This window comes from Oncorhynchus mykiss, chromosome 30 (assembly GCF_057628025.1).
Source record: "Oncorhynchus mykiss isolate SJ-2025 chromosome 30, ASM5762802v1, whole genome shotgun sequence".
In the NCBI taxonomy this organism is placed as follows: domain Eukaryota; kingdom Metazoa; phylum Chordata; class Actinopteri; order Salmoniformes; family Salmonidae; genus Oncorhynchus; species Oncorhynchus mykiss.
In genome coordinates this window covers 1,678,973-1,704,320 of record NC_143051.1, presented here as the reverse complement: position 1 = coordinate 1,704,320, position 25,348 = coordinate 1,678,973, and the positions used below count along the sequence as shown (strand labels likewise).

At 41.4% G+C, this 25,348-nt stretch overlaps 1 protein-coding gene across 2 annotated transcripts in view; it reads right to left on the bottom strand.

Annotated features, from left to right (window-relative positions):
• Positions 1-341: 341 nt before the first annotated feature.
• fam91a1 (family with sequence similarity 91 member A1) overlaps positions 342-25,348 on the bottom strand; it is a 137,424-nt gene continuing 112,417 nt past the window's right edge. For both annotated transcript variants that reach the window (XM_090228520.1, XM_090228521.1), the window contains 9 exons: positions 24,621-24,769; positions 20,841-20,975; positions 18,635-18,748; positions 18,485-18,557; positions 18,072-18,218; positions 10,979-11,077; positions 8,812-8,935; positions 8,597-8,666; positions 342-1,161 (listed from right to left, as the gene is read on the bottom strand). In XM_090228520.1, the coding sequence (XP_090084646.1) occupies positions 973-1,161; positions 8,597-8,666; positions 8,812-8,935; positions 10,979-11,077; positions 18,072-18,218; positions 18,485-18,557; positions 18,635-18,748; positions 20,841-20,975; positions 24,621-24,769 (1,100 nt within the window). In that variant the 3' untranslated portion in view covers positions 342-972. The remainder of the gene's footprint in view (positions 1,162-8,596; positions 8,667-8,811; positions 8,936-10,978; positions 11,078-18,071; positions 18,219-18,484; positions 18,558-18,634; positions 18,749-20,840; positions 20,976-24,620; positions 24,770-25,348) is intronic.

The window sequence follows — 25,348 nt, the reverse complement described above, 5'->3', positions numbered from 1 at the left end:
TGGCTCGAGGGTCAGCGTTCCCATCATGCAGGGCCGAAGTGGCTCGAGGGTCAGCGTTCCCATCATGCAGGGCCGAAGTGGCTCGAGGGTCAGCGTACCCATCATGCAGGGTCGAAGAGGCTCGAGGGTCAGCGTACCCACGCAAGATTTTCTAACAAATTTACTGCAATTCCACACATTTTTAGGGTGGGGAGAAATGTTTGCAGTTTTTAATATATCTGAATGAGAGTGACTAACAAAATCAATGGGTTGACCATGCCTGCTCTACAGACACTAACTAGTCAAACCATTCCAGGCTTATTAGTCCATCAAAAACACCTACTGAGGTCAGCAAAAAAATACAGTTATTTAGGAATTTTTGTATATTATTCAGCAAATGTATTAACCATTGAACATAGACTTTAAAGGGAACTTCTATTGAACTCTATGGACTCAATATTACAGCGTTGTCAATACTTTTGATAGTTTCCTATGTTTTCTGGATGCCCTGATACAGTGGTTCCCAACCAGGGGTACTAGGACCCCTGGGGGTATTTGGTCTATCCACAGGGGTTACTTGAGAAGACTTGTGAGACCACAGGCCTAATGGTAAAATCCTCATGACGGGGTACTTCAGGGGTACTCCAGGCAGAGCAGAATTCAGTTGGTGGCACAGTAACCAAAAAAGGTTGGGAACCACTGTCCTAAAGGGTCTAGACATCACCAGCTATCACCACTGTAAATGACCAGTACAGACAATCTCCTCATGGCCACGCCAAAGTAACACCATCAGGTCTTGGGAATGGCTTAGGGTGGGTGGGGCTACTGTGGGCTGGTGTTTTGCAGGACAGAGACAGGAAGTTATAGTTACGTGGTTGAATGAGTGTTTGAGATAAGGTGACATGTTCTATAAGGCCGGGTCTTTCTCCAGGGCTGAGATGTGGAGGGGTCTATAAGGTCTGGTCTTTCTGCAGGGCTGAGATGTGGAGGGGTCTATAAGGTCTGGTCTTTCTGCAGGGCTGAGATGTGGAGGGGTGGAGGTGCTCGTCCACTCCACTCCCTCAGCTGTCCATCCTTGAAGATGAGGTTGAGAGCGGGCAGCGGAACACCAGACTCGGCCGGGGGCTGGCTGAGAGGACCGGACACTCCACTGTCAGGGTCGGGCTGACCCTGGCTGCCATCCTATAGGACACACAGGTCAGGGGTCAAAGGTCAGTTGGTTTGTAACACAGTACATTAGGCACCAAAAGGAAAAAAAACGGAATAAAACAGGGCAGGAATTGTCCAATAAGAAATACCTGGAATTATCCAATACGAAACGCTAATGTACATTTTCCATTGCAAAACATTTAAAAACACGACACAGGTACTTTCATGTAGTATGTTACCAGTCCTAATGAGCCAGCTCTTTCATGTAGTATATTACCAGTACTAATGAGCCAGCTCTTTCATGTAGTATATTACCAGTACTAATGAGCCAGCTCTTTCATGTAGTATGTTACCAGTCCTAATGAGCCAGCTCTTTCATGTAGTATGTTACCAGTACTAATGAGCCAGCTCTTTCATGTAGTATATTACCAGTACTAATGAGCCAGCTCTTTCATGTAGTATGTTACCAGTACTAATGAGCCAGCTCTTTCATGTAGTATATTACCAGTACTAATGAGCCAGCTCTTTCATGTAGTATGTTACCAGTACTAATGAGCCAGCTCTTTCATGTAGTATGTTACCAGTCCTAATGAGCCAGCTCTTTCATGTAGTATGTTACCAGTACTAATGAGCCAGCTCTTTCATGTAGTATATTACCAGTACTAATGAGCCAGCTCTTTCATGTAGTATGTTACCAGTACTAATGAGCCAGCTCTTTCATGTAGTATATTACCAGTACTAATGAGCCAGCTCTTTCATGTAGTATATTACCAGTACTAATGAGCCAGCTCTTTCATGTAGTATATTACCAGTACTAATGAGCCAGCTCTTTCATGTAGTATATTACCAGTACTAATGAGCCAGCTCTTTCATGTAGTATGTTACCAGTACTAATGAGCCAGCTCTTTCATGTAGTATGTTACCAGTACTAATGAGCCAGCTCTTTCATGTAGTATGTTACCAGTCCTAATGAGCCAGCTCTTTCATGTAGTATATTACCAGTACTAATGAGCCAGCTCTTTCATGTAGTATATTACCAGTACTAATGAGCCAGCTCTTTCATGTAGTATGTTACCAGTACTAATGAGCCAGCTCTTTCATGTAGTATATTACCAGTACTAATGAGCCAGCTCTTTCATGTAGTATATTACCAGTACTAATGAGCCAGCTCTTTCATGTAGTATGTTACCAGTCCTAATGAGCCAGCTCTTTCATGTAGTATGTTACCAGTCCTAATGAGCCAGCTCTTTCATGTAGTATGTTACCAGTCCTAATGAGCCAGCTCTTTCATGTAGTATATTACGAGTACTAATGAGCCAGCTCTTTCATGTAGTATGTTACCAGTCCTAATGAGCCAGCTCTTTCATGTAGTATGTTACCAGTACTAATGAGCCAGCTCTTTCATGTAGTATGTTACCAGTACTAATGAGCCAGCTCTTTCATGTAGTATGTTACCAGTACTAATGAGCCAGCTCTTTCATGTAGTATATTACCAGTACTAATGAGCCAGCTCTTTCATGTAGTATATTACCAGTACTAATGAGCCAGCTCTTTCATGTAGTATGTTACCAGTACTAATGAGCCAGCTCTTTCATGGACAGTGCCATGAAAAAGTATTTGACCCCTTTATGATTTTCTCTATTTAAATTTTTTTTTTTTTATAGTGTTCCAGACCACTGTGTGACCACGGTCTCCGTAGCCGATGTGAGTAAGACCTTTAAACAGGTCAACATTCACAAGGCCGCAGGGCCAGACGGATTACCAAGGTGTCTACTCAGAATATGCGCTGAACAACTGGCAAGTTTCTTAGCTGAAATGTTCAACCTGCCCCTGACTGAGTCTGTAATAACTACATGTTTCAAGCAGACCCACCATAGTCCCTGTGCCCAAGAACACCAAGGTAACCTGTCTAAATGACTACCGACCTGTAGCACTCACATCCGTAGTCATGAAATGCTGGGAATGGCTCTCCTCAATGCCATCAAATGAAAGAAAGTGCATATATGGGAAGTACTTTCCCATGGGACGGGACATGTTGATCTTACTCGTTTGGTCTACTCTAGATCTTTCTCTCTCCACCCCTTGTCCACATTGTGTAACAGCCTGAGTGTTGGAACAGGGACCCTGGTGCAAAAGGGGATGTCCTGGCATAATATTTGATATAGATCTACAGTTAGACTGGACATAAATAACAAAATCACTAGAATGACCGGGTCTGCATACTGGGATTCCTTATTATTTGGCCCTATTTGTCCATTAGTGTGAAGGGAGACTATAAATGAGGATTCTGTATTGTTTTCAAAGCTGGTGTGATGTAGAAATCAGATACCCATCACTAGTTATTGCAGGTTCCTCAAAAAATATTGGTAATGCTATATAATATATTATCATAATAATAATATAACAAGGATGACATGGGGACTATTTTCTGTTTTGCCAAATAGGCAAGGTGTGAGTAATGAACATTAAGAACTCTGTTTTGTAATTGTCGGATGAGGCAGGGGACCTAGTCAATATTTGGTCAATAACAAAAGTTTATCTCAATACTTTGTTATATACCCTTTGTTGGCGATGACAGAGGTCAAACGGTTTTCACACACTGTTGCTGGTATTTTGGCCCATTCCTCCATGCAGATCTCCTCTAGAGCAGTGATGTTTTGGGGCTGTTGCTGGGCAACACGGACTTTCAACTCCCTCCAAAGATTTTCTATGGGGTTGAGATCTGGAGACTGGCTAGGCCACTCCAGGACCTTAAAATGCTTCTTACAAAGCCACTCCTTCGTTGCCCGCGCGGTGTGTTTGGGATCATTGTCATGCTGAAAGACACAGCCACGTTTCATCTTCAATGCCCTTGCTGATGGTAGGCTTTGTTACTTTGGTCCCAGCTCTCTGCAGGTCATTCACTAGGTCCCCCCCCGTGTGGTTCTGGGATTTTTGCTCACCGTTCTTGTGATCATTTTGACCCCACGGGGTGAGATCTTGCGTGGAGCCCCAGATCAAGGGAGATTATCAGTGGTCTTGTATGTCTTCCATTTCCTAATAATTGCTTCCACAGTTGATTTCTTCAAACCAAGCTGCTTACCTATTGCAGATTCAGTCTTCCCAGCCTGGTGCAGGTCTACAATTTTGTTTCTGGTGTCCTTTGACAGCTCTTTGGTCTTGGCCATAGTGGAGTTTGGAGTGTGACTGTTTGAGGTTGTGGACAGGTGTCTTTTATACTGATAACAGGTGCCATTAATACAGGTAACGAATGGAGGACAGAGGAGCCTCTTAAAGGAGAAGTTACAGGTCTGTGAGAGCCAGAAATCTTGCTTGTTTGTAGGTGACCAAATACTTATTTTCCACCATAATTTGCAAATAAATTCATAAAAAATCCTACAATGTGATTTTCTGGATTTTTTTTCTCATTTTGTCTGTCATAGTTGAAGTGTACCTATGATGAAAATTACAGGCCTCTCTCATCTTTTTAAGTGGAGAACTTGCACAATTGGTGGCTGACTAAATACTTTTTTGCCCCACTGTATGGATATTGTGGATGTGGATATATGTATATTGCTATATGTATATTGATATATGTATATTGATATATGTATATTGATATATGTATATTGATATATGTATATATGTATATTGCTATATGTATATTGCTATATGTATATTGCTATATGGATATTGATATATGTATATATGTATATTGATATATGTATATATGTATATTGATATATGTATATTGCTATATGTATATTGATATATGTATATTAATATATGTATATTGCTATATGTATATTGATATATGTATATTGATATATGTGTATATGTATATTGATATATGTATATTGATATATGTATATATGTATATTGATATATGTATATTGATATACGTGTATATGTATATTGATATATGTATATTGCTATATGTATATTGATATATGTATATTGATATATGTATATATGTATATTGATATATGTGTATATGTATATTGATATATGTATATATGTATATTGATATATTGATATATGTATATTGATATATTGATATATGTATATTGATATATGTGTATTGATATATGTATATATGTATATTGATATATGTATATATGTATATTGATAAATGTATATTGATATATGTGTATTGGTATATGGATATTGATATATGGATATTGCTATATGTATATTGATATATGTATATATGTATATTGATATATGTATATTGATATATGTATATATGTATATTGATATATGTATATATGTATATTGATATATGTATATTGATATATGTATATTGATATATGTATATTGATATATGTGTATATGTATATTGATATATGTATATATGTATATTGATATATGTGTATATGTATATTGATATATGTATATTGATATATGTGTATTGGTATATGTATATTGATATATGTATATTGATATATGTGTATATGTATATTGCTATATGTATATTGATATATGCGTATATGTATATTGATGTATGTATATTGAAATATGTATATATGTATATTGCTATATGGATATTGATATATGTATATTGATATATGTGTATATGTATATTGATATATGTATATATGTATATTGATATATTGATATATGTATATTGATATATTGATATATGTATATTGATATATGTGTATTGATATATGTATATATGTATATTGATATATGTATATATGTATATTGATAAATGTATATTGATATATGTGTATTGGTATATGGATATTGATATATGGATATTGCTATATGTATATTGATATATGTATATATGTATATTGATATATGTATATTGATATATGTATATATGTATATTGATATATGTATATATGTATATTGATATATGTATATTGATATATGTATATTGATATATGTATATTGATATATGTGTATATGTATATTGATATATGTATATATGTATATTGATATATGTGTATATGTATATTGATATATGTATATTGATATATGTGTATTGGTATATGTATATTGATATATGTATATTGATATATGTGTATATGTATATTGCTATATGTATATTGATATATGCGTATATGTATATTGATGTATGTATATTGAAATATGTATATATGTATATTGCTATATGGATATTGATATATGTATATTGATATATGTGTATATGTATATTGATATATGTATATATGTATATTGCTATATGGATATTGCTATATGGATATTGATATATGTATATTGATATATGTATATTGATATATGTATATTGATATATGTATATTGATATATGTATATATGTATATTGATATATGTATATATGTATATTGATATATGTATATTGATATATGTATATTGATATATGTATATTGATATATGTGTATATGTATATTGATATATGTATATATGTATATTGATATATGTATATTGATATATGTGTATTGGTATATGTATATTGATATATGTATATTGATATATGTGTATATGTATATTGCTATATGGATATTGCTATATGGATATTGATATATGTGTATATGTATATTGATATATGTGTATTGGTATATGTATATTGATATATGTATATTGATATATGTATATTGATATATGTGTATATGTATATTGCTATATGTATATTGATATATGCGTATATGTATATTGATATATGTATATTGAAATATGTATATATGTATATTGCTATATGGATATTGATATATGTGTATATGTATATTGATATATGTATATATGGATATTGCTATATGGATATTGATATATGTATATTGATATATGTATATTGATATATGTATATTGATATATGTATATATGTATATTGATATATGTATATATGTATATTGATATATGTATATTGATATATGTATATTGATATATGTATATTGATATATGTGTATATGTATATTGATATATGTATATATGTATATTGATATATGTGTATATGTATATTGATATATGTATATTGATATATGTGTATTGGTATATGTATATTGATATATGTATATTGATATATGTGTATATGTATATTGCTATATGGATATTGCTATATGGATATTGATATATGTGTATATGTATATTGATATATGTATATTGATATATGTGTATTGGTATATGTATATTGATATATGTATATTGATATATGTATATTGATATATGTGTATATGTATATTGCTATATGTATATTGATATATGCGTATATGTATATTGATATATGTATATTGAAATATGTATATATGTATATTGCTATATGGATATTGATATATGTATATTGATATATGTGTATATGTATATTGATATATGTATATATGTATATTGCTATATGGATATTGCTATATGGATATTGATATATGTATATTGATATATGTATATTGATATATGTATATTGATATATGGATATTGATATATGTATATATGTATATTGATATATGTATATTGATATATGTATATTGATATATGGATATATGTATATTGATATATGTATATTGATATATGTATATTGATATATGTATATTGATATATGTATATTGATATATGTATATTGATATATGTATATATGTATATTGATATATGTATATTGATATATGTATATTGATATATGTATATTGATATATGTATATATGTATATTGATATATGTATATTGATATATGGATATTGATATATGTATATTGATATATGTATATTGATATATGTGTATATGTATATTGATATATGTATATATGTATATTGATATATGTATATTGATATATGTATATGGATATATGTATATATGTATATTGATATATCTATATATGTATATTGATATATGTATATATGTATATTGATATATGTATATATGTATATTGATATATGTATATTGCTATATGTATATATGTATATTGATATATGTATATATGTATATTGATATATGTATATATGTATATTGATATATGCATATTGATATATGTATATTGATATATGTATATATGTATATTGCTATATGGATATTGATATATGTGTATTGCTATATGTATATATGTATATTGATATATGTATATATGTATATTGATATATGTATATATGTATATTGATATATGTATATGGATATATGGATATATGTATATATGTATATTGATATATGTATATGGATATATAGATATTTGCGCATCACTTGTTTTGATGATGACAGTTATAAGGATGATATAATTATCATTCAGGTTGCTGTTGTCTGGTTTATTTTTGCAGTCTTAATGTCCTCAGTATGATCTCATTTCTTTCTCTATTTTATTTCACTCTATGTGCTGCTGTGTTATGTGTCTGATTCCTAAAGAGGATGCTTCTCTCATGGTCATGCCATAGGTTTATAGGGGTTCTGGCTGGGCGCTTGAGGGGTGGCAGCATGGAAACAGGTTTATGAGACTGGACCACTTACAGTGTTCTGTTCCGATTGGCTGGTTTGATTTGAGAGCTCTTCAAGTGGCAGCAAGGTGTAATACAATAGAAAGCAGCTCTTACCTGGAACGACTGAACAAAACTCAGAACATTCAATGACAGTGTTCGGCTGGAATGAAGTAAGTCTTGAAGGCTGAAACAACAAAGAATTACACCTTCATCCTTCTTTTAAGTTGACACTTTTTAAGATAAACCCCCCCGCCTCCCCCAAAAACAAAACCTCTAGTCTTTTTCCATTTCCCAACCAGGACAGGCTCTTTATGTTGTTCTTCCAGTACCTGTCTTTGCTACAGAGGCCGTGCGCGGCGATCTTTCGGCATATTTTGCGGTTGAGCTCAGAGCTGAAGAGAGGCATCCCAAAGCACAGCTCTAGAGGGACCCACTCATCTTCTGTCAATGGCACTGCAGGGGGTACAAAACATTACATCATCAAACGGGGACAAGAAGAGAGATAAGACACAGAACGGAACGTGAGAGTATAAGAATAGATTAGAATAAAACCAAGGATGGAAATTCCCTTTTGACATCTCAGTGACACAGACTTACTAAAAACACATTAACAATATATACTGTACACTGAGTGGACAAAACATCAGGAACACCTACTCCCTCCATGACATAGACTAACCAGGTGAATCCAGGTGAAAGCTATGATAATTTATTGATGTCACTTAAATCCATTTCAATCAGTGTAGATGGAGGGGAGGAGACACGTTAAAGAAGGATGTTTAAGCCTGGGGACAATTGAGACATGGATTGTGTTTGTGTGTCATTCAGAGGGTGAATGGGCAAGACACCAGATTAAAGTGCCTTTGAACGGGGTATGGTAGTAGGTGCCAGGCGCACCGGTTTGTGTCAAGAACTGCAACGCTGCTGGGTTTTTCACATTCAACAGTTTCCCCGTGTGTATCAAGAATGGTCCACCACCCAAAGGACATCCAGCCTTATAGAGTCAATTCCCAGATGAATTGAGAATGTTCTGATGGCAAAAGAGGGTGCAACTCCTTATTAGGAAGGTGTTCCTAATGTTGTGGACACTCAGTTAGAAACAGATAGGGGGAAGGGGGGGTGCAACTCCTTATTAGGAAGGTGTTCCTAATATTGTGGACACTCAGAAACAGATAGGGGGAAGGGGGTGCAACTCCTTATTAGGAAGGTGTTCCTAATGTTGTGGACACTCAGTTAGAAACAGATAGGGGGAAGGGGGGTGTAACTCCTTATTAGGAAGGTGTTCCTAATGTTGTGGACACTCAGAAACAGATAGGGGGAAGGGGGGTGCAACTACTTATTAGGAAGGTGTTCCTAATGTTGTGGACACTCAGATAGAAACAGATAGGGGGAAGGGGGGTGAAACTCCTTATTAGGAAGGTGTTCCTAATGTTGTGGACACTCAGTTAGAAACAGATAGGGGGAAGGGGGGTGCAACTACTTATTAGGAAGGTGTTCCTAATGTTGTGGACACTCAGTTAGAAACAGATAGGGGGAAGGGGGATGCAACTCCTTATTAGGAAGGTGTTCCTAATGTTGTGGACACTCAGATAGAAACAGATAGGGGGAAGGGGGGTGCAACTCCTTATTAGGAAGGTGTTCCTAATGTTGTGGACACTCAGTTAGAAACAGATAGGGGGAAGGGGGATGCAACTCCTTATTAGGAAGGTGTTCCTAATGTTGTGGACACTCAGAAACAGATAGGGGGAAGGGGGGTGCAACTCCTTATTAGGAAGGTGTTCCTAATGTTGTGGACACTCAGTTAGAAACAGATAGGGGGAAGGGGGGTGTAACTCCTTATTAGGAAGGTGTTCCTAATGTTGTGGACACTCAGATAGAAACAGATAGGGGGAAGGGGGGTGCAACTCCTTATTAAGAAGGTGTTCCTAATGTTGTGGACACTCAGTTAGAAACAGATGGGGGAAGGGGGGTGCAACTCCTTATTAGGAAGGTGTTCCTAATGTTGTGGACACTCAGATAGAAACAGATAGGGGGAGGTGCAACTCCTTATTAGGAAGGTGTTCCTAATGTTGTGGACACTCAGTTAGAAACAGATAGGGGGAAGGGGGGTGCAACTCCTTATTAGGAAGGTGTTCCTAATGTTGTGGACACTCAGATAGAAACAGATAGGGGGAAGGGGGGTGCAACTCCTTATTAGGAAGGTGTTCCTAATGTTGTGGACACTCAGTTAGAAACAGATAGGGGGAAGGGGGGTGCAACTCCTTATTAGGAAGGTGTTCCTGATGTCTGATTCAAAAGCCTCTTCCAAAGGGATGAATAGTCACTATTGTATTCTAAGTGGTATACTAGTAGTATGAACCTTGGAACAAAGCACCAGTTTGAGTAGCCCCACTGTCTCCTTCTGCTGCTTGCTTTCCTTCTCCAAAAGCAGTGCACTACATAGGGAATAGGGTGCTATTTCAGATCGCCTCCTAGTTTGAGTAGACTGTCCTATACCTTCTGCTGCTTGCTTTCCTCCATTGTTGTCCTCTGTGACCAGCTCAAAGGACTCCGTGCTGCTGTTGGCCTCCAACCCACCTCCCAGATGACTGTCTCCTGTATAGACAATATGACAATAGTTATCCACCACCCAGTTGCCTAGTTAAATAAGGATTAGAAACCCAGTTGACCCTCTGGAGAGCCCTGCGGTTGAGGGCGGTGCAGTTGCTGTACCAGGCGGTGGGTGATACAGCCAGAAGGGATGCTCTCAATAGTGCATCTGTAAAAGTTTGTGAGGGTCTTAGGGACCAAGACGTATTTTTTCAGCCTCCTGAGGTTGAAGAGGCTTTGTTGCGCCTTCTTCACCACACTGTCTGTGTGGGTGGACCATTTCAGATTGTCAGTGACGTGTTCCCCCGAGGAACTTTAAGGTTTTTACCGTCTCCAAGAAGGACCCAGTTGCATAGGGTGGGGATCAGACCCAAATGATGAGCTTGAAGGGTACTGTGGTGTTGAATGCTGAGCTGTTGGCAATGAACAGCATTCTTACATAGGTATTCCTCTTGTCCAGGATGGAATAGTGCAGTGAAATGGCGATTGCATGGTCTGTGGATTTATTGAGGCGGTATTGAAATTGAAGTGGGTCTAGGGTGGCAGGTAAGGTGGCGGTGATATGATCCTTGACTAGCCTCTCAAAGCACTTCATGATGACAGAAGTGGGTGCCACAGGACAATAGTCCCTCTGTTCAGTTACTTTTGCTTCCTTGGGTACAGGAACAATGGTGGACATCTTGAAGCAAGTGGGGACAACAGACTGGGATAGGGAGAGATTGAATATGTCGGTAAACACTCCAGCCAGCTGGTCTGCGCATGCTCTGAGGACGCAGCTAGGGATGCTGTCTGGGCCAGCAGCCTTACGAGGGTTAACACGCTTAAATGTCTTAATCAAGTCGGCCTCGGAGAACGAGTGCCCACAGTCCATGGGAGTGGGCCGCGTCGATGGCACTGTCGATGGCACTGTGTTATCCTAAAAGAAAGAAAGTGTTTAGCTTGTCCGGGAGCAAGACGTCCTTGTCTGCGACATGGCTGGTTTTCCTTTTGAAGTCGTAAATTGTAGTTTATAATCCATGATTGTCTGTTGACCCTGCCACATTCAGTTGAAGTCAGAAAGTTGACATACACTTAGGTTGGAGTCAATAAAACTTGTTTTTCAAACACTCCACAAATTTCTTGTTAACGAACTATAGTTTTGGCAAGTTGGTTGGGACATCTACGATGTGCATGACACAAGTCATTTTTCCAACAATTGCTTACAGACAGATTATTTCACTTATAATTCACTGTATCACAATTCCAGTGGGTCAGAAGTTTACATACACTAAGTTGACTGTGCCTTTAAACAACTTGGTAAATTCCATGAAAATGATGTCAAGGCTTTAGAAGCTTCTGATAGGCTAATTGACATCATTTGAGTCAATTGGAGGTGTACCAGTGGACGTATGTCAAAGCCTACCTTCAAACTCTGTGCCTCATAAAAAATAATCAGCCAAGACCTTAGAATTTTTTTTGTAGACATTCACAAGTCTGGTTCATCCTTGGGAGCAATTTCCAAATGCATGAATGTACCACGTTCATCTGTACAAACAATAGTATGCAAGTGTTAACACCATGGGACCACGCAGCCGCAATACCGCTCAGGAAGGAGACTCTTCTAGAGATGAACGTACTTTGGTGCAAAAAGTGCAAATCAATCCCAGAACAACAGCAAAGAACCTTGTGAAGATGCTGGAGGAAACAGGTACAAAAGTATCTATAGCCAAAGTAAAACAAGTCCTATATCGACATAACCTGAAAGGCCGCTCAGCAAGGAAGAAGCCACCGCTCTAAAACCGCCATAAAAAAGCCAGACTACGGTTTGCAACTGCACATGGGGACAAAGATCGTACTTTTTGGAGAAATGTCCTCTGATCTGATGAAAAAAATAAAACTGTTTGGCCATAATGATCATCGTTATGTTTGGAGGAAAAAGGAGGAGGCTTGCAAGCCGAAGAATACCATCCCAAACATGAAGCACGGGGGTGGCAGCATCATGTTGTGTGGGTGCTTTGCTGCAGGAGGGACTGGTGCACTTCACAAAATAGATGGCATCATGAGGAGGAAAATTATGTGGATATATTGAAGCAACGCCTCAAGTTAAAGCTTGGTCGTAAATGGCTCTTCCAAATGGACAATGACCCCAAGCATACTTCCAAAGTTGTGGCAAAATGGCTTAAGGACAACAAACTGCACTGTTTGTAATCAACTATATTCCCAGGCACCTTGCCATGGTTAAATGCGGTGGTGGTTCACGTCTCCAGTTTGCACAAAGTCCAGGGTAGTTCCTTAAGGGCCGTCATGGTATCGGCTCTAGGGGGAATTTACAAGAATTCTCTTGGGAGGTAATACTGACGGCATTTGATTGTAATGTATTCTAGGTCGGGTGAACAAAAGGACTTGAGTTTCTGTACGTTACCAACGTCACACCATGAGTAGTTAATCATGAAACATACACTTACCTTTATTCTTCCCAGAGAGTTATTTATTCCTGTCTGTGTGATGTACTGAGAACCGAGCTGGCTGTATGGATAGGGACAGTATATCCGGAGAGAGCCATTATTCCGTAAAACAGAGTATGCTACAATCCATGATGTCACTCTGGAAGGAGATCCTCGCCCTGAGCTCGTCTACTTCACTGTCTACTTCACTGTCCAGGGACTGAACATTGGCGAGTAAAATACTCAGACGCGGTGGATGGTGTGCACCTCCACCTCCTAAGACAAGTTCAATTGCCCTGGAGGGTACGAACAAAGGACCCAATTTGGGAAAGTCGTATTTCTGGTCGTAATGCTAGTGGTTTAACGCCGCACTGATATCCAAAAGTTCTTTCCGGCCGTATGTAATAACACAAAAAACGTTATGGGCTAATAATGTTGGAAATAACACAAAAAACTATATGCTCAAAAAAATAAAGGGAACACTAAAATAACACATCCTAGATCTGAATGAATGAAATATTCTTATTAAATACTTTTTTCTTTACATAGTTGAATGTGCTGACAACAAAATCACACAAAAATTATTAATGGAAATCAAATTTATCAACCCATGGAGGCCTGGATTTGGAGTCACACTCAAAATTAAAGTGGAAAACCACACTACAGGCTGATCCAACTTTAATGTAATGTCCTTAAAACAAGTCAAAATGAGGCTCAGTAGTGTGTGTGGCCTCCACGTGCCTGTATGACCTCCCTACAACGCCTGGGCATGCTCCTGATGAGGTGGCAGATGGTCTCCTGAGGGATCTCCTCCCAGACCTGGACTAAAGCATCCGCCAATTCCTGGACAGTCTGTGGTGCAACGTGGCCTTGGTGGATGGAGCGAGACATGATGTCCCAGATGTGCTCAACTGGATTCAGGAATGGGGAACGGGCGGACCAGTCCATAGCAGCAATGCCTTCCTCTTGCAGGAACTGCTGACACACTCCAGCCACATGAGGTTTAGCATTGTCTTGCATTAGGAGGAACCCACGGCCAACCGCACCAGCATATGGTCTCACAAGGGGTCTGAGGATCTCATCTCGGTACCTAATGGCAGTCAGGCTACCTCTGGCGAGCACATGGAGGGCTGTGCGGCCCCCCAAAGAAATGCCACCCCACACCATGACTGACCCACCGCCAAACCGGTCATGACTCTGTCATGTCGTCACATATGCTCAGTGTGAACCTGCTTTCATCTGTGAAGAGCACAGGGCGCCAGTGGCGAATTTGCCAATCTTGGTGTTCTCTGGCAAATGCCAAACGTCCTGCACGGTGTTGGGCTGTAAGCACAACCCCCACCTGTGGACGTCAGCCCTCATACCACCCTCATGGAGTCTGTTTCTGACTGTTTGAGCAGACACATGCACATTTGTGGCCTGCTGGAGGTCATTTTGCAGGGCTCTGGCAGTGCTCCTCCTGCTCCTCCTTGCACAAAGGCGGAGGTAGCGGTCCTGCTGCTGGGTTGTTGCCCTCCTACGGCCTCCTCCACGTCTCCTGATGTACTGGCCTGTCTCCTGGTAGCGCCTCCATGCTCTGGACACTACGCTGACAGACACAGCAAACCTTCTTGCCACAGCTCGCAATGATGTACCATCCTGGATGAGCTGCACTCCCTGAGCCACTTGTGTGGGTTGTAGACTCCGTCTCATGCTACCACTAGAGTGAAAGCACCGCCAGCATTCAAAAGTGACCAAAACATCAGTAGTAGTCTGTGGTCACCACCTGCAGAACCACTCCTTTATTGGGGGTGTCTTGCTAATTGCCTATAATTTCCACCTGTTGTCTATTCCATTTGCACAACAGCATGTGAAATGTATTGTCAATCAGTGTTGCTTCCTAAGTGGACAGTTTGATTTCACAGAAGTGTGATTGACTTGGAGTTACATTGTGTTGTTTAAGTGTTCCCTTTATTTTTTTGAGCAGTCTATATATATATATATTATATATATATATCCTACAACGTTGCTTAGGAGCTAGAAGCAGACCTGCCATGTACGTCAGCACCATCTTCACTCATTATATACTCAGTAAACAGTTTATTAGGTACACCATCACAAAAATGGTTTGTTCCTACAGTGAGTCACGTGGCCTTGGATTGCTATATAAAGCAGGCAGACCGGCATTGAGGCATTCAGTTACTCGATTGAACGTTAGAATGGGCAAATCCAGTGACCTAAGCAACTTTGAGCGTGGTAGATTGTTGGTGCCAGGCGAGCTGGTTCCAGTATCTCAGAAATGGCCGGGGCTTTTCACACACGATAGTGTCTAAGGTTTACAGAGAATGGTGTGACAAACAAATTATACAGCGGCAGTCATGTGGGCACAAACAGCCTGTTGATGAGAGAGGTCCAAGAAGAATGGCAAGGTTTGTGCAAGCTATCAGGCGGCCCACAAACAGGCATGTAACGGCGCAGTACAGTCCTTGTCACGGCTATTGCAGCAGACAACCACACCGGGTTCCACTCCTATCAGCTAAAAACAAGAAGAAGCAGCTCCAGTGGGCATGCCATCACCAACATCGGACAATTTTGGGGTGATAAACATCTCTTGATACCAATATTGGGTAACATTTCCATGCCCCGAAGGATTCAGGCTGTTCTGCGGGCAAAGAGGGGTCTGACCCAGTACCTAATAAACTGAACATGGAGTGTAGGTTCTATATCTATGGTCCCCTGTTCCAAACAGTATAGGTTCTATATCTATGGTCCCCTGTTCCAAACAGTGTAGGTTCTATATCTATGGTCCCCTGTTCAAGACAGTATAGGTTCTATATCTATGGTCCCCTGTTCCAGACAGTATAGGTTCTATATCTATGGTCCCCTGTTCCAAACAGTATAGGTTCTATATCTATGGTCCCCTGTTCCAGACAGTATAGGTTCTATATCTATGGTGGTCTATCTAACAGTCCCTTGTTCTAGACAGTGTAGGTTCTATATCTTCCAAAAAGTGTTAAATAAATTAAAATATATTTGAGAATTTAGATTCTTCAAAGTAGCCACCCTGTGCCTTGATGACAGCTTTGCACACTCTTGGCATTCCCTCAACCAGATTCACCTGGAATGTATTTCCAACAGTCTTGAAGGAGTTCCCACATATGCTGAGCACTTGTTGGCTGCTTTTCCTTCACTGCGGTCCAACTCATCCCAAGCAATCTCAATTTGGTTGAGGTCGGGTGAGGCTAGGTCATCTGATGCAGCACTCCATCACTCTCCTTCTTGCTCAAATAGCCCTTACACTGCCTGGAGGTGTGTTTGGTCATTGTCCTGTTGAAAAATAAATGATAGTCCCACTAAGCACCTTGAATTCTAAATAAATCACTGACAGTGTCACCAGCAAAGCACCATCACACCTCTTCCTCCATGCTTCACGGTGGGAACCACACATGCGGAGATCATCCGTTCACCTACTCTGCGTCTCACAAAGACACGGTGATTGGAACCAAAAATCTCAAATTTGGCCTCATCAGACCAAAGGACAGATTTTCACCAGTCTAATGTCCATTGCTCGTGTTTCTTGGCCCGAGCAAGTCTCTTCTTATTATTGGTGTCCTTTCGTAGTGGTTTCTTTGCAGCAATTCGACCATGAAGGCCTGATTATTTGTTACTTTTATTTTCTATTTTTTACTTACTTTTTTAACTTCTTAAAGCATTGTTGGTTAAGGGCTTGTAAGTCAGCATTTCACTGTCAGGTCTACCTGCTGTATTTGGCGCATGTGACAAATACAATTGTATTTTATTTGATTCATGCAGTCTCCTCTGAATAGTTGATGTTGAGATGTGTCTGCTACTTGAACTCTGTGAAGCATTTATTTGGGATGCAATCTGAGGCTGGTAACTCTAATGAACTTATTCTCTGGGTATTCCTTTCTGTGGCGGTCTTCATGAGAGCCAGTTTCATCGTAGCACTTCATGGTTTTTGTGACTGCACTTGAAGAAACTTCTTGAAATGTTCCGTTTTGACTGACTTTCATGTCTTAAAGTAATGATGGACTGTCATTTCTCTTTGCTTATTTCAACTGTTCTTCCCATAATATGGACTTGGTCTTTAACCAAATAGGGCTATCTTCTGTATACCACCCCTACCTCATCACAACTGATTGGCTCAAACACATTAAGATGGAAAGAAGTTCCAGAAATATACTTTTAACAAGGCACACCTGTTAATTGAAATGCATTCCAGGTGACTACCTCATGAAGCTGGTTGAGAGAATGCCAAGAGTGTGCAAAGCTGTCATCAAGGCAAAGGGTGGCTAATCTCAAATATATCATATATTTTGATTTGTTAACACTTTTTTGGTTACTATATGATTCCATATGTGTTATTTCATAGTTTATGTCTTGACTATTCTACAATGTAGAAAATAGTAAAAAATAAAGAAAAACCCTTGAATGAGTAGGTGTGTCCAAACTTATGACTGGTATTGTATATATATATATATTGACTGAAGACAGGAGACTGCAGTCATTTGGCTGGCCATTTACCGTCATCCAAAATTCTATGACCGTCGCAACCCTAATCCCAACCCTCCACTCACCCCTGCCGTCGGAGCTCTCGCTGGCCCTCCTGCGGTGCCTGTTGTTGGGGTTGAGCATGGTGATGTAACCACACTGGTGCTCCAGATCCACCTTCTCCCTCAGCAGCAGCAGGGCCTTGTGGACACACATGTTGGAGGAGGAGAACTCTGGGTGGGGGAGGGGGGGGGGGTCAGAAAGGGTTAAACTAGGATAACAGAAAGATTTGTATATCAACTCTTACATGTGATACCTCCAACGTGTCACTTCTAACATGTGTCACTTCTTGTTGTCAACCAAAATCAACTGTTCATAGAGAAAGAAGAGGGCTTGAGAAAGCAACAGGTCTCTGACTTCATTATCAGATACTATCGTCAGTTCTGCAGGCTCAGATAGATAGCTGTGCATCAAATACAGCAGCTTGAGAACCAGCTACCTCCTTTGAGATCCTCCCGGTCAAACGGGAAGGGGACGTGAACTGTCTCTCCATGACCCTGCAGCCCATGGCCCTGTGGACCCAGAGAGACTTACGTTAGAGTGTGTGCATGTGTGTGTGTGTGTGTGTGTGTGTGTGTGTATGTCTTACCTGTATGAGTACAGCGGAGTGTGTGAGGGCGTCATTGAGCATGGTCAGCACGTTGGACGTAGGAACCACACCGGGGTCGTGACCCCAGGAAGTGATCAGCAGCCTGTCAAAAACCTGGAACACATACAATAATCACCAGGAATCCTCACAACCAGAAAAACTGAGTGTGTCTTTCTGATGACAGGTAGGAGCACTCAGGCCAGGCAGCAAGGACCGGCGATTTCACAGACACAGATAAAGGCTAGAACTAAACTAAAACGGATGTTCAACGGAAGTCCACCACTGAATTCTGTGTCTGGGAAACCAGTCCACAGAATATCGGACCATTACAACTGACCTGATATCCGATAGTTTCTACAGACTGACCTGGAAGATGTCTGGTAGATTCTACAGACTGACCTGGAAGGCAGTCGTAGTTTCTATAGACTGACCTGGAAAATGTCCGGTAGTTTCTACAGACTGACCTGGAAGGCAGTCGTAGTTTCTACAGACTGACCTGGAAGATGTCCGGTAGTTTCTACAGACTGACCTGGAAGATGTCCGGTAGTTTCTACAGACTGACCTGGAAGGAAGTCGTAGTTTCTATAGACTGACCTGGAAAATGTCCGGTAGATTCTACAGACTGACCTGGAAAATGTCTGGTAGTTTCTACAGACTGACCTGGAAGATATCTGGTAGTTTCTACAGACTGACCTGGAAGATGTCTGGTAGTTTCTATAGACTGACCTGGAAAATGTCTGGTAGTTTCTACAGACTGACCTGGAAGATGTCTGGTAGTTTCTACAGACTGACCTGGAAGATGTCTGGTAGTTTCTACAGACTGACCTGGAAGATGTCCGGTAGTTTCTACAGACTGACTGGTAGTTTCTACAGACTGACCTGGAAGATGTCTGGTAGTTTCTACAGACTGACCTGGAAGATGTCTGGTAGTTTCTACAGACTGACCTGGAAGATGTCTGGTAGTTTCTACAGACTGACCTGGAAGATGTCTGGTAGTTTCTACAGACTGACCTGGAAGATGTCTGGTAGTTTCTACAGACTGACCTGGAAGATGTCTGGTAGTTTCTACAGACTGACCTGGAAGATGTCTGGTAGTTTCTACAGACTGACTTGGAAGATGTCTGGTAGTTTCTACAGACTGACCTGGAAGATGTCCGGTAGTTTCTACAGACTGACCTGGAAGATGTCCGGTAGTTTATACAGACTGACCTGGAAGATGTCCGGTAGTTTCTACAGACTGACCTGGAAAATGTCTGGTAGTTTCTACAGACTGACCTGGAAGATGTCTGGTAGTTTCTACAGACTGACCTGGAACATGTCTGGAAGTTTCTACAGACTGACCTGGAAAATGTCCGGTAGTTTCTACAGACTGACCTGGAAGGCAGTCGTAGTTTCTATAGACTGACCTGGAAAATGTCTGGTAGTTTCTACAGACTGACCTGGAAGATGTCTGGTAGTTTCTACAGACTGACCTGGAACATGTCTGGTAGTTTCTACAGACTGACCTGGAAGATGTCTGGTAGTTTCTACAGACTGACCTGGAAGATGTGTGGTAGTTTCTACAGACTGACCTGGAAGATGTCTGGTAGTTTCTACAGACTGACCTGGAAGATGTCTGGTAGTTTCTACAGACTGACTGGTAGTTTCTACAGACTGACCTGGAAGATGTCTGGTAGTTTCTACAGACTGACTGGTAGTTTCTATAGACTGACCTGGAAAATGTCTGGTAGTTTCTATAGACTGACCTGGAAGATGTCTGGTAGTTTCTACAGACTGACCTGGAAGATGTCTGGTAGTTTCTACAGACTGACCTGGAAGATGTCTGGTAGTTTCTACAGACTGACCTGGAAGGCAGTCGTAGTTTCTACAGACTGACCTGGAAGATGTCCGGTAGTTTCTATAGACTGAGCTGGAAAATGTCTGGTAGTTTCTACAGACTGACCTGGAAGATGTCTGGTAGTTTCTACAGACTGACCTGGAAGATGTCTGGTAGTTTCTACAGACTGACCTGGAAGATGTCTGGTAGTTTCTACAGACTGACCTGGAAGATGTCTGGTAGTTTCTACAGACTGACCTGGAAGATGTCTGGTAGTTTCTACAGACTGACCTGGAAGATGTCCGGTAGTTTCTATAGACTGAGCTGGAAAATGTCTGGTAGTTTCTACAGACTGACCTGGAAGATGTCTGGTAGTTTCTACAGACTGACCTGGAAGATGTCCGGTAGTTTCCGGAGCCTGGAGCCCTTGGACAGCAGCAGGGAGGGGGGACCCTGGCCGGTCACATGGTACAGATAGAGCTTGAACCAGATGGAGCTCACTTCGGGGATGGCTGGGCCAATGTGCTACAGGGGGAACAATAAAGTTTATTTATTCATAAATGTATGGTTGATTTGAATAGGGAGAAATGCAAGCACATCCTACTTTATGTACCGTGACATGAATTAGATTAGCTGGCCAAGGTTCATGGAATTTATAAGAATGTTCAAATGCCGAAAGAAAATAATAGCAGCCTAATCCACCCTGCAGACCGTGGCCGATCCACCCTCCTGACCGTGGCCGATCCACCCTCCTGACCGTGGCCGATCCACCCTCCTGACCGTGGCCGATCCACCCTCCTGACCGTGGCCGATCCACCCTCCTGACCGTGGCCGATCCACCCTCCTGACCGTGGCCGATCCACCCTCCTGACCGTGGCCGATCCACCCTCCTGACCGTGGCCGATCCACCCTCCTGACCGTGGCCGATCCACCCTCCTGACCGTGGCCGATCCACCCTCCTGACCGTGGCCGATCCACCCTCCTGACCGTGGCCGATCCACCCTCCTGACCGTGGCCGATCCACCCTCCTGACCGTGGCCGATCCACCCTCCTGACCGTGGCCGATCCACCCTCCTGACCGTGGCCGATCCACCCTCCTGACCGTGGCCGATCCACCCTCCTGACCGTGGCCGATCCACCCTCCTGACCGTGGCCGATCCACCCTCCTGACCGTGGCCGATCCACCACCCTGCTGACCGTGGCCGATCCACCACCCTGCTGACCGTGGCCGATCCACCACCCTGCTGACCGTGGCCGATCCACCACCCTGCTGACCGTGGCCGATCCACCACCCTGCTGACCGTGGCCGATCCACCACCCTGACCATGGCCGATCCACCACCCTGACCGTGGCCGATCCACCCTGCTGACCGTGGCCCATCCACCCTGCTGACCGTGGCCGATCCACCACCCTGACCGTGGCCGATCCACCCTGCTGACCGTGGCTGATCCACCCTCCTGACCGTAGCCGATCCACCCTGCTGACCGTGGCTGATCCACCCTCCTGACCGTAGCCGATCCACCCTGCTGACCGTGGCTGATCCACCCTCCTGACCGTAGCCGATCCACCCTGCTGACCGTGGCCGATCCACCCTCCTGACTGTGGTCGATCCACCCTCCTGACTGTTGTGGTTGTAGTGTCTGTGTGTATTGTGGTTGTAGTGTCTGTGTGTGTTGTGGTTGTAGTGTCTGCGTGTGTGTTGTGGTTGTAGTGTCTGCGTGTGTTGTGGTTGTAGTGTCTGCGTGTGTTGTGGTTGTAGTGTCTGTGTGTGTGTTGTGGTTGTAGTGTCTGTGTGTGTGTTGTGTGTTTGTCTGTACTGGGCAGCGAGCACTGAGATTGCTTCGACCCAGACTACAGGCCAGGGGAGAGAGGCATACTTTGAAAAACAAACAGAAGTTAGCCTGTAGTTGTATAGTTGAAAAGTTGAATATTTGTACAGCTGCATAGTTGTGTAGTTGTACAGTTGTGTAGCTGTATAATTCCATGGTTGTGAAGATGTATAGTTATATAGCTGTATAGCTCTGTAGTTGTATAGTTCTGTAGCTGTATAGCTGTATAGTTCTGTAGCTGTATAGTTCTGTAGCTGTATAGTTCTGTAGCTGTATAGCTGTATAGTTTTGTAGCTGTATAGTTCTGTAGCTGTATAGCTGTACAGTTCTGTAGTTGTATAGTTCTGTAGCTGTATAGCTGTACAGTTCTGTAGTTGTATAGTTCTGCAGCTGTATAGCTCTGTAGTTGTATAGTTCTGTAGCTGTATAGTTCTGCAGCTGTATAGTTCTGTAGCTGTATAGTTCTGTAGCTGTATAGTTCTGTAGCTGTATAGTTCTGTAGCTGTATAGTTCTGTAGCTGTATAGTTCTGTAGCTGTATAGCTGTATAGTTCTGTAGCTGTATAGTTCTGTAGCTGTATAGCTGTACAGTTCTGTAGTTGTATAGTTCTGTAGCTGTATAGTTCTGTAGCTGTATAGTTCTGTAGCTCTATAGTTGTATAGTTCTATAGCTGTATAGTTCTGTAGCTCTATAGTTGTATAGTTCTATAGCTGTATAGTTCTATAGCTGTAGCTCTATAGTTGTATAGTTCTATAGCTGTAGCTGTATAGCTCTGTAGCTGTATAGCTCTGTAGCTGTATAGTTCTGTAGCTGTATAGTTCTATAGCTGTAGCTGTATAGCTCTGTAGCTGTATAGTTCTGTAGCTGTATAGCTGTATAGTTCTGTAGTTGTATAGTTCTGTAGCTGTATAGTTCTGTAGCTGTATAGTTCTGTAGCTGTATAGTTCTGTAGCTCTATAGTTGTATAGTTCTATAGCTGTAGCTGTATAGCTCTGTAGCTGTATAGTTCTGTAGCTATATATATATTAAAAACGGAAAAGTGGTGCGTTCATATGTATTCACCCCTTTGCTATGAAGCCCCTAAATAAGATCTGGTGCAACCAATTACCTTCAGAAGTCACATTACTAGTTAAATAAAGTCCACCTGTGTGCAATCTAAGTGTCACACGATCTGTCACATGATCTCAGTATATACAGACCTGTTCTGTTAGGCCCCAGAGTCTACAACACCACTAAGCAAGTGGCACCATGAAGAACAAGGAGCTCTCCAAACAGGTCAGGGACAAAATTGTGGAGAAGTACAGATCAGGGTTGGGTTATTGAAAAATATCAGAAACTTTGAACATAAATTCATTACAAAAAAATGGAAAGAATATGGCACCAACCTGCCAAGAGAAGGCCGCCCACCAAAACTCACGGACCAGGCAAAGAGGGCATTAATCAGAGAGGCAACAAAGAGACAAAATATAACCCTGAAGGAGGTGCAAAGCTCCACAGCGGAGATTGGAGTATCTGTCCATAGGACCACTTTAAGCCGTTCACTCCACAGATCTGGGCTTTATGGAAGAGTGGCCAGAAAAAAAGCCATTGCTTAAATAAGAAAATAAGCAAACGTTTGCGTCGTGGCAGCATTATTCTTGAGGGAAACCTGTTTCAGTCTTCCAGAGATTTGAGACTGGGACGGAGGTTCACCTTCCAGCAGGACAATGACCCTAAACATACTGCTGAAGCAACACTCGAGTGGTTTAAGGGGAAACATTTAAATGTCTTGGAATGGCCTCGTCAAAGCCAGACCTCAATCCAATTGAGAATCTGTGGTATGACTTAAAGATCTCTGTACACCAGCGGAACCCATCCAGTGGCTAGATATGCCAAATTTATAGAGACATACCCCAAGAGACTTGCAGCTTGAATTGCTGCAAAAGCTGGCTCTACAAAGTATTGACTTTGGGAGGGTGAAAAGTTTTTTTCTTGTTTGTTTCACAATAAAACATATTTTGCATCTTCAAAGTGGTAGGCATGTTGTGTGTATCAAATGATACAAACCCCCCAAAAAATCTATTTTAATTCCAGGTTGTAAGGCAACAAAATAGGAAAAATGCCAAGGGCACTGTAGTTGTTCACCCTGTCAGTCAGACTGGAGCCTGTCCAGGACAAACTGCTTTCCAGTCTGACTGAGTGTGAATCCCCAGACCTGTTGTGTGTGTGTTCTGGAGCAGTCTTAGAGCAGGGTGACCAGTGCTCGCACGCACACACACACACACAATCTCAACAGGCCCTAGTCAGTCACAGAGGAGCAGCCAGCGTTGCCTGCGGTCTGTGAAGTTTGACCAGTGTGTACCTGAGGCGTGCAGCTGCTGATAGGTCGTATCTCGTTGCTGAGCGGTGCCATGGAGACCAGTAGTTTGTAGTTCTTGTTGAGGACACGGCTGCAGGTGGCCTGGTCTAGACCCAGCAGACTCTCACAGCGGAGCATATCCAGGGGGAGGCCTGGGGGGGTCAATCACACACAAGGACCAAGACAATACACACACACACACACACACACACACACGGACAAAGACAACACACAGACACAGCACACACACTCACGGACGAAGACAACACACACACACACGGACGAAGACACCACACACACACACACACACGGACAAAGACAACACACAGACACCACACACATACACAGACGTCAGGGATTCTGTTAGGAAAATGTGGGGTCAGTCATTTGACCGGCAGCTTTTTAATGAGGACATTTTGAGAAATGTACTGGAACCATATGCATTGGGTGTGGAACCTGATTAGGGCGTCCACCCACGGTGTTCAGAAATCACATTTAGATCATGGTAATTCATATTAGCAGAAAATGCTAGTCCAGGATGCAACGAAGCGCGTGTCTTCTTTACGAACTCTGAAGTGAATTTGAACGCGCCGTCCACATTTACTTTTCCTCAGCCAACAAGACGAGTAACGAACAGCCAAATCACTAGTCTGTCAATCTGCTATAGCAGAAAAGTGAACCTATTCTATTGGTCAGCTTGTCATTCTGTGCGACAAAGAAACAGACAGACT